General features: G+C 46.2%; 1 protein-coding gene across 2 annotated transcripts; it reads left to right on the top strand.

Moving 5' to 3' along the window:
* The first annotated feature begins 127 nt into the window (after positions 1-127).
* LOC128343070 (zinc finger protein 436-like) lies at positions 128-11276 on the top strand. Of its 2 annotated transcripts, none has more exons than XM_053291551.1 (4): positions 128-257; positions 3738-4231; positions 5753-5879; positions 8251-11276. In XM_053291551.1, exons 1-4 carry the CDS (start codon positions 236-238, stop codon positions 9432-9434), a joined length of 1827 nt encoding a protein of 608 aa, XP_053147526.1. In that variant the 5' UTR covers positions 128-235; the 3' UTR covers positions 9435-11276. The 2 variants fall into 2 exon arrangements, with proteins under 2 accessions (XP_053147526.1, XP_053147527.1); XM_053291552.1 differs by having other exon boundaries at positions 160-257; positions 3999-4231.
* The last annotated feature ends 3046 nt before the right edge of the window (positions 11277-14322 follow it).

Here is a 14322-nt window from a genome sequence, read left to right on the forward strand (position 1 = left end):
CTGGCAACCCTATATATTGACACCATCAGGTTAAAAAAAAAAGATTCTCAAATAGTTAAACAAACAAGAGGCGAAGTTCCTAGAGAGCGCGAGAGACACGTGATTGGGTAAATGACAGGAGGGAGGGGAAAAACCAGACATCGTCTTCCTGTCCCGCCCTTCTAGGGAAAAGGATCTTTGGGAGTGTTATAACAAATTGTGGGTTGCAGATCTCCCCTTCCCCTGAGAGGGTGCAATGCAGACGCTGCGAAAAGTGGGTGAGTTAAAGCAAAAGAGGGGAGCTCGGAAGGGAGATGAGAACAGCAGAGGCTGGACAAGCCATGGCTGGCAGGAGGAAGGGAAGGAGCAGGCTGGGTTGAATGAACCGAGAGACCCAACGGAGCCCATTAGAGCAGGGGTGTGTGCCAGTCTCGGCAACAAATTCAGGCTCCCACTCCATCCTGTGCAGGTCGGGAGCCAGAGAATCCGAGCACCTTTAGCAGGAGGTGTGTTGGGGGAACAGGTTGATCTGAATCGGGGCTTCCCCAGTCTTGGGTCTCACCGTCTCCAGATATTGTTGGACTGCAAATCCCGTTCGTGGGGATGATGGGGTCTGTAGTCCCACAATATCCGGGGACCTCAGGCTAGGAAGCCTTGATGTGACTGATTGATGCTGGCAACAGGGGGCAGGAAATAGTCCTGGGCTTGCGCTCATACTGCAAGGTAGCCAGATCCTAAATTAGGTAAGCAGGGTTCCCGTACCTTACGGAAGGTTCCTGGTCAGGGGTGTAGCAAGGCGGGAATGGGCCAGACCCTGGGACAGAAGTTGAAGATGTGCCCCTGCACCTTCCTTTCTTCTTCAGAGAGATGTGAACGAAGGTGAGAGCAAGCTGTCAATCAACCAGCAGCCTTCCCCTCCATCAGACCCCAGGGATAGTTGTCCCCTCTTGTTCAGTTTTAACTGTGCCCCTGTTTAGATAACTTCATGGAGGAGAGGTCTATCAATGGCTACTAGTTGGAGGGCTATAGGCCACCTCCAGCCTCAAAGGCAGGATGCCTCTGAGTACCAGTTGCAGGGGAGTGACAGCAGGAGAGAGGCCATGCCCTCAACTCCTGCCTGTAGGCTTCCAGCGGCATCTGGTGGGTCACTGTGCGAAACAGGATGCTGGAATAGATGGGCCTTCTTGGGCCTGATCCAGCAGGGCTGTTCTTATGTTCTTATGTTGGTCCAATCCCTGGCATAGCCAGATAGGGCCAGCAAAGATCCTTATCTAAAACCCTCGAGGGCTGCTGCTGCTACTAATCAGAGTAGTCAATACTGAACTAGATGAACCTATAAGACAGCATCCTAGGTATAAAGCAGCTTTGTAGATAATAAGGTTTTTGATGATGATGATGATGATGATGATGATGATGATGATGATGATGATAAGGCTTTGATAATAATAAGGAAGAGGAGATCTGGTTTTGTGGTAGCAAGCATTATTATTTATTATCTTGTTTACACAGTCAGACAGGTATTATTGACTGGTTTGTTTTATCCAGACATCGAGTCCTTCCCAAGGACCTGGGATGGCTGAATTTTATCATCAATACTGTTGGTTAATAATAATAATAATAATAATAATAATAATTCAATTTCTATACCGCCCTTCCAAAAATGGCTCAGGGAGGTTTACACAGAGAAATAATAAATAAATAAGATGGATACCTGTCCCCAAAGGGCTCACAATCCTAAAAGAAACATAAGCTAGACACCAGCAACAGTCACTGGAGGTACTGTGCTGGGGGTGGGTAGGGCCAGTTACTCTCCCCCTGCTCAGTAAGGAGAATCACCATGTTAAAAGGTGCCTCTTTGCCAAGTTAGCAGGGGTAGGGTTAGGGTTAGGATTAGGGCATGACTTGTCCCCTTAGCAAAGCAGGGTCCACCCTGCTTACATGAATGAGAGACTAGAAGATATTCCCCTCAGGTGATGGAGCCGCTCTGGGAAGAGCAGCAAGTTTCAAGTTCCCTCCCTGGCTTCTCCAAGATAGGGCTGAGAGAGATTCCTGCCTGCAACCTTGGAGGAGCCGCTGCCAGTCTGTGAAGACAATACTGAGCTAGATAGACCAATGGTCTGACTCAGTATACAGCAGCTTCCTATGTTCCTAAGCTGTATTGAGTGCCACCAACTCACAATCAATTCCTAGATTATTAATTATATAGTCATGCCAGTATAGTTAAGAAGAGGAGTGTTTTCAACATTCTGCTATTATAAACCCTGAACATTATATTGCTTATAAAGTCAACTGTATTGACTTTAAAGGTCTTAACATGAGTTAAGATGCTTTACATTTTCACTTGTGCTTTAAAAAGAATGGAAATTACAAGTTAAGGTGTCCATTTTAACTTCAGTTCCATATAAGCTTTAAAGGCTTTGTACGGTCTGCTATATTATGATGGCTTTAGAACCATCATCATATACCAGACTGTGGCTCCATGAACCTACACTTTGCTTTGGTCTTTCAGTTGGACATTGAGCTGGGGAGGAATGCATCCAGGCAGACATTTAACAGTTGCAGTTTCCCTAATCACTTCCTAGAGATGCCCCTAATGAATTTCTGCTCAAAGCACAGTGTGGGTGCATGGAGCCTCATTTCTAAAGCCATCATCCTATTCCAGACTGTACAAAGTCTTTACAGCTTATATGGCACGGATGTTAAGATGGGCACCTTAACTTTCAATTTCCATTCTGTTTAGAGCACGAGTGAAAATGTAAAGTGTCTTAACTTTCATCTTAAACCGAAGGTTTTTGGATTACTGAATAAACATAATAGGTACCCCCCCACCCCTGCCCTTCTAGAAAAGGTAATGTATTTCAGTGGCAGAGCATCTGCTTTACATGCAGAAGGTCCCACATTCAATCCCTGACACCTCTAGGTACAGCTGGGGGAAATCCCTGTACGAAACCCTGAAGAGCTGCTGTCTATCAGTGTAGACCAGGGATTCTCAAACTTGGGTCCTCGGGTGTTATTGGACTTCAACTCCCATAATCCCCAGCCTCAGTGGCCTTTGGTTGGGGATTATGGGAGTTGAAGTCCAATAACACCTGAGGACCCAAGTTTGAGAATCACTGGTGTAGACAGTACAAAGCTAGATGAATCAATGGTGTGACTGGATATAAGGCAGCTTCCTTTGTTTTGTACTTTCTGGAATCCCCTCTTCTATGCAGCTCTCAAAGGTACAGGAGCCCTTCTGGTCCCTTTTGCTTCTATTTTATACAGAATTTTCTGGTGGTGAGTTCTAAAGATGTTTGACCAAAGGTGTGGCTGAGGCTACCAATAGATCGCAACCCAAAATGTCACTGGGTGAGGCTTGATGGCGTTATCCTCCACCTTCACAGATATCTGTGGTGGTTCTGGCTGCCTTGGCAATGGAGCACAGTGCAAGCTTCTTTGCTTCTGTAAATATTTCGATATTTTGTAGATGTTCAGGTTAAACTTAATAAGTATGGGCTGACGTGATGAGAAAAATTGCTCAAAGCAATACCTAACTTGTCCTTTTAATTTCAGTGGGGCTACTTAATGTTCCTCATCATGTCAGCCATTAGTTTTTAAAAAGTGAGAGCCCAAATTATACTCCATTCTGAATGGCCTCTAACCTGTTCTTTTGGAAAGGTTTGCCTTTATAACCGTGGCAGTCCAGTTTGCTCCTGTTTTGAGGGAGGTCTCTGTCATTACCCCAGTAGCATGACTGGGCCTTGCTCTTTACGATACAGATGTGCTGCCTGAAATAAAGACGGAGGAGCAGGATGCTGCTGGCCTCGAACCAGGAGAGAGGTCAGAGGTAGGAGAAAAGGCCCCTCGTGTTGTCCAGGTTGGGAGCCTCAGTGAACTTCTCACTGGGGCAGCCCCACAACAAGAACCTGACAAGGGAATCAGCCAGTGCTGGGACCCTCAGTGGCAGGCGTTCCTGAGGTCATTGCAGTCCCATCATTCCAGATGGAGAAACTCACGGGCACCTCCCTACAATATTGAAGCTTTGCAGGCGTCCTTCAAGGGAGTGCGTGATGGCAGCCAGCAGTCTCGAAGGGCGCAGTTGAGCCAAACCTTGTCAGGTGAGCCTGACAGAGAAGCCCCTCAACTGTCCTGCCACTTGGACCACCTTGGGAAAGTGAAGGAAGAGACTGAAGCCGGAGACCCTGACAACTTGGACTCTCAGACTGAACACTTCAGGCTATTCAGCTACCAGGATGCTGAGGTGCATCAGAAGGTTTGCAATCAGGATTTTTTTTTTTTTTTTTTGCTACCACACCCCCTCTCTGTTATGCTCCCCCAGGGAAGCCTCTCTTGCCCCATCATTTATATGCACACGCTCCCAAGTAAAATCAGAGCCTCCCCATCTCTTCTGGTTTTTAAGAAACAGCTGAAGATATACCTTTTTAATCAGGCCTTTTAGTGAACAAGTTTTAAAGGACTGATTGATTGATTGATTGATGATTGATTGAATTTCTATACCGCCTGATATAGAAATCTCCAGGTGGTGTACTAGTTAAGACATAATAGAAAAACAATATAAAACAGTTAAAATTCATAAAAACACATTAAAATTTCAATTCATTTGAAAGCCTAGGAAAACAGGTATGTCTTCAGGGTCCTCCTAAAACAAACAGAGAAGGAGATGCTCTTATTTCAGCAGGGAGCATGTTCCAAAGCCCCAGGGCAGCCCCAGAAAAGGCCCGGTCCCGAGTTGCCACCAAACAAGTCAGCGGTAACTGTAACTGGACCTCTCCAGATGATCCAAATAGGCGACAGGGTGCACAACAGAGAAGGCGCCATCTTAAGTAATATTGAGATTTTAAATCATTTACTTTTAATCATTTTAAAGTTTTCTAATTGTTGGTGGTTTTAAATTGGTTTCAGTGTGTGAACCGCCCAGAGATGTATATATTGGGAAGTATAAAAATACATTTGACTGGCTCTTTAAAGGATTAAAAATTTCAAGGAGACCTTGTGGGAGGTTGATGGCTGGTTATGATTTCCTTTCTGCTGTGATCATTGGTCCTATTCACACGTTACGTTGAATGCATGTACAACCTGTGTACAGATATGTACACATGTACAGTTATTCACGCATATCCCATGTACGTGCAGCAGTAGACTTCCTATCTGTACCCCATATTTGAGAGGGTCTGCATCCAGGTTCACTTTGTAATGAATGCACGTAGAGTCATTCCCACATGTGTACAGGCACCTGGCTAACATACTCTGCGAAGTTCAGTGTGCATTTTAATGGGCCATGCATGCAGTTGCACAAGAGTGCTGCTGCACAAAATGCAAACATTGTGAAAATGCAGTTGTGCAATGTACAGTCATTGGAAATAATGGGGCATCCATTGTGCAAATGCATTTGCACAATTTTTGCATTTTGCACAAGAGTGCTGTTGCGCAGCTGCACACAGAACTTTGCGCAGCATGTCAGCTGCCTGAATGCATGTACAACATAATGTCTGAATAGGGCTATAGTGTTTTTACTTCTACTGTTTTATTGACATGTTGCTTTGCATTCTAACTTAAGCTTGTTAGATTTAAGGGTTTTGCTCTTAGGTGTTTTGGAGGATCAGGAAAATCAGGATACCAGAACTTTAAAAATAAAAACGGATCTGTAACGTATTAGTGAGAGAAACCACCTCTGATTCCTGCCCTGCTGATGATAATGGGTCTCTTGGTTTGAGTAGCTGGGTGGTGGAACAGGCAGAAGTTGCTTCAGACCTGTCACTGCATCATCTTTCAGGTGCCGGGGCCTTTGGAAGAATCAGATGTTGCTTCCCCCAAGGTGGGACATCCTCCATCAGAAACTGGGAAGATCCAGCCGTACATTGAAGCTTTGCAGAAGGGTGATGGGAAGGCCACCTTGTTGGGTGAGGATCTGTCTGCTTAAATCACTATGGAGTAGGGGTGGGTGGACTAAAGGCTTCTAGAAGCTAAAGTTGTGCCCTCAAGTCAGTGCCTTCAAACACATAGGAACATAGGAAGCTGCCATATACTGAGTCAGACCCTTGGTCCATCTCGCTCAGTATTGTCTACCCAGACTGGCAGCAGCCTCTCCAACGCTGGAGGCAGGAGTCCCTCCCAGCACCATCCCAGAGACACTGCCAGGGAAGGAACTGGAACTCCCTGCTCTACCCAGAGCAGCCCCCTCCCCTGAGGGGAACACACACACACCCCCAGTGCTCACATGCAGTCTCCCACTCATATGCAAACCAGAGAAGACCCGTCAACAAAGGGGAACAATTCAGGCTTGCTGCCACCAGACCAGCTCTCCTCCCTTTATTCTTCTTACTTAGAGAAACATTTAGGGGAGCAGAAGTAGATTTTCTGCAGAAGCCAAAAGACAGCTGTGTGAGCATCCTGGTGAATTCACAGGTGTAAGATGAGCTCTCTGGTCTCCAACCACTTTCTTGAGGGCTTCTCAGAAGCCCACTCATCTTGTGGGCTTCTCAGAGGATCTGAGTGATCAATGTGAGGATCAGGCTGCTGGAATAGATGGATCCTTACTTTGAGCTAGCTTAGTTCTTAATTATGATGGCTTTTATCCATGCGCTTGTACATATGTATGCACGCAAATGTTTGCCCCTTTCCCACATGCTTGTGGAGGAGACTGGAAATGACCTTCTCCTAAGTCAGCAGGGCCATGCTTCCTAGATCTAGCAACCCATATGAGGAGACCAGGAGAGGGTACTCTGCTCCCAAGCAACACCCAGACTGTCTTCTCTATGAAATTGCCTTCAATAAGTGAAAGTCAACAGTGATCTGTCTTAGGAATATGAGCCAAAGGTCCATCAGTCCTGCATTCTGTTTCCCACAGTGGCCAGCCAGGTGCCTCTGAGAAGCACACAGGCAAGGCATGAAAGCCACAGCCTACCCCGGCTGTTTCTCTCCCCTCATCCCCTAGCAACTGTTATGCAGAGGTATACTGCCTCTGAACATGGAGGCTCCACATAGTCAACACGGATAATAGCCATCAACCAATCTCTCCTCCTTGAATTTGTCGAATCCCCATTTAAGGTCATCTATGCTTGTGGCCATTGCCATCTCCCGTGGCAACAAACTCCATAAATGAACTATACTTTCAGGGAGTCTTTCAGGGAAGCTGGTCTGCTGTTACTTGTCTCTCATTGAGAAATCATCAGTAAGTCTCTGAAGAACCACTTGGTTCCTCAGAACACAATGGAAACCACTGCTATTCAGTAACACACTTAAAAGAGTTTGCCTATATAGTAAATCTAACAAAAGGACTTTTAGTTAAGCTGCCTCCTCCAATCTGTCCATCTTGAATGATATTTTATGGAAGTGTAGAGAGAGCAAACCTTGGTTCTTCCTGCATAGGTTTCTACCCACTGCTTTGCTGTGTTCCCTGTTTGATGTTTATTTGTTCCTTCCATTGGTCAGAGTTTAAAATTCCACTCAATTCTGCATTCATTTATTTGTTTGTTTGAAATATTTATACCCCACCCCTCCGGTACACTACTGCTTGGGGCAGCTTGGCTAAAACCACATTTAAAATTACAATGTTCTCTAAAAAGTTTCAAATGAGAAGTTATTAATAAAAAGCTAAAAATGGAGAACTATAGAACTGCATAGCTAGCCTTCGCTTGGAATGGTGTGTCCAATTCTTGGCACTGCATTTTAAGGACCCTGATAAACTGGATTGGATTCAGAGGAGGTTTGCAAAGATGGCGAGGGGTCTGGAAGCCCTGTTAGGAGCAGTTGAAGGAGCTGGGTATGTTTAATCCAGAGGAGAGGTGACAAAGGGGAGATACAGGATAGCTGTCTTCAAATACTTAAAGGCCTGTCACCTAGAACAAGGAGCAGTCTTGTTTTCTGTTGCTCCAGGGGATTGAAATTACAAGGAAGCAGATGTAGGCAAGATTTCAAGAATTTCCTAACACTTAAGAGCTGTTGGACAGTGGAATAGTCTGCCTGACACAGCGATGGGCTTCCCTTTGCTGTAGGTTTGCAGACAGATGCTCGATGGCCATCTGTCAGGGATACTGAAGCAGATTCCTACACTGAGCACAGGGTTGGACTAAATCAGGGGTTTCCAGCCTGTGGTACTCCCAGTGTTGCTGAACTGCAACTCCCATCATCCCTAGCTACAATTTATCATGGGGCTGGAGATGATAAGAGTTGCAGTTCAGCAACATTGGAGTACCACAGGTTGGGAACCCTTGGACTAGATGGTTCCTTCCAGCTCTACCATTCTATTAATCTGTGTTTTGTTTATTACAGTAGGCAATGAGCAAGTGAGAGCCAATGAGGAGGAGAATCTTCAGGAGGAGAGACCCGAGCAAGTGAGATTGCATGGGACATCCCTGGAAGGGGATCTGTCCCAGTTTCCTGACATACCCATGTCTCAGCAGGGAAATCAGCCTGGGGAAATAGCAAGAGATGGCCTCCCTTGTGCAGAAGGCACTGGCTGCACGAGGCGCTTCCGCGAGAGCTTTGAGCACCTGAGCTGTCCAAAAGGGGACATTGGAGACAAGTCCTACAACTGCACTTTTTGTGGGGAAAGCTTCAAGCAGCGGTCCTACCTCATCAGGCATGAGAGGACCCACACGGGAGAAAAACCATACAAATGCTCTCTGTGCGGGAAGAGCTTCAGCCAGAGATCTCACATCATTACACATGAGAGAACCCACACGGGAGAGAAACCATACAGATGCTCCGACTGTGGGAAGAGTTTCAACCGTAGAGCAAACCTCATGGCGCATGAGAGAACCCACACAGGGGAGAAGCCTTACGAATGTTCAGACTGCGGCAAATGCTTCAGCCAGAGTTCCTGGCTGATGGCGCACAAGATCATCCACACTGGTGAGAAGCCATACAAGTGTTCGGACTGCGGGAAGTGCTTCAATCACAGGTCGAGCCTCATCAAACATGAGAGATCCCATTCAGAAGAGAAGCCATACACTTGCTCGGACTGTGGGAAGTCCTTCAATGAGAGCTCCAAGCTTATTAAGCATCAAAGAATCCACACGGGAGAGAAACCATACAGGTGCTCCGACTGTGGGAAAAGCTTCTGTTTCCGGTCCAGCCTGAGTCAACATGAGAGAACGCACACCGGCGAGAAGCCATATGAGTGCTGTGGCTGTGGGAAAAGCTTCAGGCAGAAGTCACACCTGATCAGGCACGAGAGGATGCACACTGGTGAGAAACCTTACAATTGCTCGGACTGCCGGAAAAGCTTCAGCCGAAGCTCAGCCCTCATAGAACACAAAAGGATCCACACGGGAGAGAAGCCGTACAAATGTTCGCACTGCGGGAAGAGTTTCAACCAGCGGTCCTACAGTATTATCCACGAGAGAAGCCACACAGGGGAAAAGCCGTATAAATGCTTAGACTGTGGGAAAAGCTTCAATCAGAGATCGCATCTTGCGATACATGAGAGAGCCCATGCAGGCGAGAAGCCTTGAAACTGCTGATTGTTGTGGAAACCCGTTCAGTGGCTGCTCCAAACTTAACAGAACTGCAACCCTAACACAAAAGTGACCAAATCAATGGGCAGTGTCAAAAACCTGTTGGCGATGGGGCTGTAGCTCAGTGGTAGAGCACACACTTGGCATGCAGAAGGGCCCAGGTACATTCCCTGGCATCTGCAGAGGTTGCTGGGAAAGACCTCTGCCTGAAATCCTGCAGTGAGAGGAGAGGATTCTGAGCTAGATGAACCAATTGGCTGAACCGGTATATTCAGTTCATGCTGCTGGGCCTGCACAGACATTTCAGAATTTTTAGGCTTGCTCCGTAATTTTCTAGGTTGTAAAGTAAAGTGTGCCGTCAAGTCAATTTTGACTCTTGGGGCCCACAGAGCCCTGTGGTTTTCTTTGCTAGAATACAGGAGGGTTTTACCATTGCCTCCTCCCACGCAGTATGAGATGATGCCTTTCAGCATCTTCCTAGATTGCTGCTGCCCGATATAGATGTTTTCCCATATTCTGGGAAACATAACAGTGGGGATTTGAACCGGCAACCTTCTGCTTATTAGTCAAGCATTTCCCATTAGCAATTAGTTTTTGAGAGAGGACATATTTTTTAAAACTTGGACAAGGGCTGAAGGGCCAGCAATATTAGCTCCATCCAGAGCCCTTTGCCTGCTGAGACTCAAGCAAAGGGCTCCTTAGTCCCTCTTCCCCACTGTGAACGACATTGGAGGCTTGGGCTGAGTGCCCATCACCTAATTAGGCAACTCAGTGTCTCATTCCTGAGAATGCACCTAGAGATGGGCAGATGGGTGTGGATAGTGCAGATGCACAAGGGGAAATTCTGCCCAGGCCTCAGCTGCTGTTCACCACAACAAAGGGATCATGAATTAAAGAGCCCTTTGCCTGCATCCTGGAATAACTTTTGAAATGAAGGACTGTAACTGTTGGTGCTATTTCTATCAAGGCGGAAGGAGCTGAAGAGCCCTTTGCCATTGTTTTGCATAGAAAGAGCCTTGCTGGGTCAGCCCAAAGGTCCATCTGCTCCAGCATCATGCCTCTCGCAGTGGCCCACTGGATATCTCTGGAGTAGAGAGTCTGCTAGCAGGACATGAAGGCAGTAGCTAGGGATTAATCTATGGAATTCTTTGCCATGGGATGTGATGATGGTCACCAGCTTGGGTGGCTTTAAAAGGGACTTAGACACATTCATGGTGGACAGGTCTACAAATGGCTACTAGTCTGGTAGCTGTGGGCCATCTCCAGCCTCAGAAGCACAATGCCTCTCAATATCATTTGCAGGGGATCCACAGCAGGAGAGAGGGCATGTGCATACCTCTTGCCTGTGGGCTCCCTAGAGGCATCTGGGTGGGCCACTGTGTGAAACAGGATGCTGCACTAGATGGGCCTTGGGCCTGATATATATAACTCTGATATAACCCCTGCTAACTTGGCAAAGAGGCACCTTTTAACATGGTGATTCTCTTTATTTAGCATGGGGAGAGTAACCAACCCTATTCACCCCCAGCAAAGCATCCCTCCAGTGACTGTTGCTGGTGTCTATCTTATGTTTCTTTTAGATTGTGAGCCCTTTGAGGACAGGGATCCATCTTATTTATTTATTATTTCTCTGTGTAAACCACCCTGAGCCATTTTTGGAAGGGCGGTATAGAAATCTAATAAATAATAATAATAATAAATAATATATGTTCTTATGTGCACAAACCATGGTTTGAACCCATTTCGGTTGCAGGGCCTGGGATCTTTAAGATAGAGGAAAGCAGGTCCTTACCTGCTCTCCGCCCGCTCATGCAGCTTCCTGTTGGGTGGAGCACAACCCAAGAAGCCCTGTGCACAGGTTTTCTTGGTGTATGTGCCACCCCAGCAGGAAGCTACGTGGGCCGGCAGAGAGCAGAAAAGGACCTGCTTTCCTCTTTCTTAAAGCTCCCAGGCCCTGCAATCGAAATGTGTTCAAACCACAGTTCGTGCACATCTCTAGCAGTAGTCCATCCCAGCTGTTGCTCCCCAGAAACTAGGGTTCAGAGGTATACTGCCACTGAACATGGAGGTTCCCTGTGGCTGTTAATAATGAAGGCTATTGATAGACTTATCCTCCATGAATTTGCCTCAAAAGCAACCCATATCAAATTTTCTCATCTCACCCCTGTAGCATGTCATTATGGAAACCTGTAATGCATGTTTTCTGAAACTTGAGTTCTCAGATGTTGGACTACAACTCCCATCATCTCCCAATGGGAGTTGTAGTCCAAGAACATCTGCCAAGAGCATCTGTTGTAGTCCAAGAGCAAGCTGCCATATACTGAGTCAGACCATTGGTCCATCTAGCTCGGTATTGTCTACACAGACTGGCAGCGGCTTCTCCAAGGTTGCAGGCAGGAACCTCTCTCCGCCCTATCTTGGAGAAGCCAGGGAGGGAACTTGGAACCTAGATGCTCTTCCCAGAGCGGATCCATCCCCTGAGGGGAATTATCTTGCAGTGCTCACACATGAAGTCTCTCATTCATATGCAACCAGGGTGGACCCTGCTTAGCTAAAGGGACAAGTCATGCTTGCTACCACAAGACCAGCTCTCCTCTGGTAAAACTGAAGTTTGAGGACCAGTGCTGTAGTGGGATGTGGTCACTTTGGGCATTTCTCAAGCACTGCTCTATATTGTTGGCTGCTGTGGCAGGAGTTGCACACTGTGATGATGTCATGTCACATGTTTGCATGACTATATATTAGGGTCAAGGGTAAGGGGAACTTGACATGAGGCTGCCGTTTTAGTGGCAAGTTCATGTTCATTATGCTTGATTCTGCCCTCAGCTAGAAAGCAGCTGAAGTGCAACATTGTGTGTGGAGGGAGCAGGCGGTTAGAACATAAGGACAGCCCTGCCGGATCAGGCCCAAGGCCCATCCAGTCCAGCATCCTGTTTCACACAGTGGCCCACCAGATGCCTCTGGGAAGCCCACAGGCAAGAGGCAAGGGCATGCCTTCTCTCTTGCTGTTGCTCCCCTGCAACTGGTATTCAGAGGCATCTCATGCTGCCAGTCAGGTGGTCAGGCCTTGTTTTAGGCTGTCAATTGACTATATTTGTGTGGGCAAAGTGCAACAGCATTTCAGGCTTCTGTCGATTTTATTCAAAGAGTTAAGTGTCTTACCTCTGTACAGGGCCTTGTAGGCCTCACCAGTACTTGGTGTAAAATCTTCACACATTTTGTGCACAGGAATTCATTCATATTTTTTTTCTCCTCATAAGTGTGATCCTCTTCAGTGGAATCATCTGAAGCTATCTCAGAATTCTGTGTTCGAAGCCTTCCCTCTCCAAGATTTTTTAAAAACATTTTTTATATCCTGCTCTTCCTCCAAGGAGCCCAGAGAGGTGTACTACATACTTAGGTTTCTCCTCACAACAACCCTGTGAAGTAGGTTAGGCTGAGAGACACGTGACTGGCCCAGAGTCACCCAGCAAGTCTCATGGCTGAATGGGGATTTGAACTTGTTGAACTAGTCCAGCACTCTAACCACTACACTGCTCATTTCAATATTTAAACAATAAAATGTTCAGGGAGCTGTTTGTCCCTTTAAAAGGAAATCTCTGCTTTATCTCCCCTCTCTGTCTCATGTTAATTATCCTCTAAAAGCCCAGCAGGAAATAAGACACTTAAGACTTTGTTAAATTGAACAGTTACTGCATTACTGTTACTTCAATTTGTTCAATTGAAGTTACTTCACACAACAGTTTTGACCAAAATCAGAGACTGAAAGAAGAATTTGAGTAGCAAGCAGGGCTGTATGCATTCTGAATAACTGAAAACCTTTCAGGGAAGCTTCCCTCTCATTACAAATCTTCTCACTGAGGAAACCCTGGTAAGTTTTGAAGGAATACCAAGGTTTCCTAGGACGCCCTTTGAAAATCACTGGTGTATAGAAAGCAATTGAAGATGTCATGAACGTACAATGAGTTGATTGTCTCTTAGGTGGGAGAGGGCACCCAGACATTTCCTTCTCTTCACCAGTTTTGTGCTGTGAGGGTGCTGACCACTAGGCGCACTATCCTAATCATGATCATCTGACTGCAGGACTTCATGGGTTTCTGTGTGTTATAAACTGTGCAGTGCCATGTATAATAATATCTCCTTTGTAACTTTTGTTCATTGGCATTTAGGAGGTAATTGTCTTCTATTTCCTTTCTGGTATTCAGTAAAGTTGGTTACAATCAATTTCTGGCCTTATTCATGTTATATTCAACCAATGTAGAATCTAGCCTTATTCCCATGCTATATTCAGTGCACATACAATCCAAAGTGTGCATATGTACAGAACTGTATTAATGTACCATTATTAACATCTTATGTTCGACACACATATAGCAGTACATGTTCTAGCCAGTGTTCCCTAATGAGATTTGTTCTGGGTGGTGATATCAAGGCAGTGTGTGCACATGTCATTCAAAATGGGACCTTCCTGATTGAACCTGAGCGGGATCTCAAATTAACTTGAGGGTCATAAACAGACTTGTGTGTATGCACACACCTTAAAAGGAGCATTGGTCCTAGCTTGAACTGCATTTGAGGGAGGCTGTGCCCCAATTCACTTTTTAAATGGGTGCTTGCACTTGCCCCCAGCACTCTTGTCTCCTGAGTCCATTGCCTCATGGGAAAGCTGCCCCTGAGGATGCATGTCCTTCTCCCCCTTTTGTGCCCCAAGGTGCCTTTCCTGACTCACATGAGGAGGTGTGGCCCAACTAAACCAGGGGTTTCCAACCTGTGGTACCCCAGATGTTGCTGGGGATGATGGGAGTTGTTCATCAACATCTGGAATATCACAGGTTGGGAACTCCTGAACTAAACCATTCTTTTGCATGTGCTACAAATATTAATA

Source organism: Hemicordylus capensis, chromosome 2 (assembly GCF_027244095.1).
Source record: "Hemicordylus capensis ecotype Gifberg chromosome 2, rHemCap1.1.pri, whole genome shotgun sequence".
In the NCBI taxonomy this organism is placed as follows: domain Eukaryota; kingdom Metazoa; phylum Chordata; class Lepidosauria; order Squamata; family Cordylidae; genus Hemicordylus; species Hemicordylus capensis.

Excerpts from the sequence above, each read along its gene's own strand:
- LOC128343070 (XM_053291551.1), top strand. The coding sequence starts at position 236 with ATGCAGACGCTGCGAAAAGTGG. Across the intron at positions 258-3,737 it reads GCAGACGCTGCGAAAAGTGG|ATGTGCTGCCTGAAATAAAG; the intron begins GTGAGTTAAAGC and ends TTTACGATACAG. Across the intron at positions 5,880-8,250 it reads TGGGAAGGCCACCTTGTTGG|TAGGCAATGAGCAAGTGAGA; the intron begins GTGAGGATCTGT and ends TGTTTATTACAG.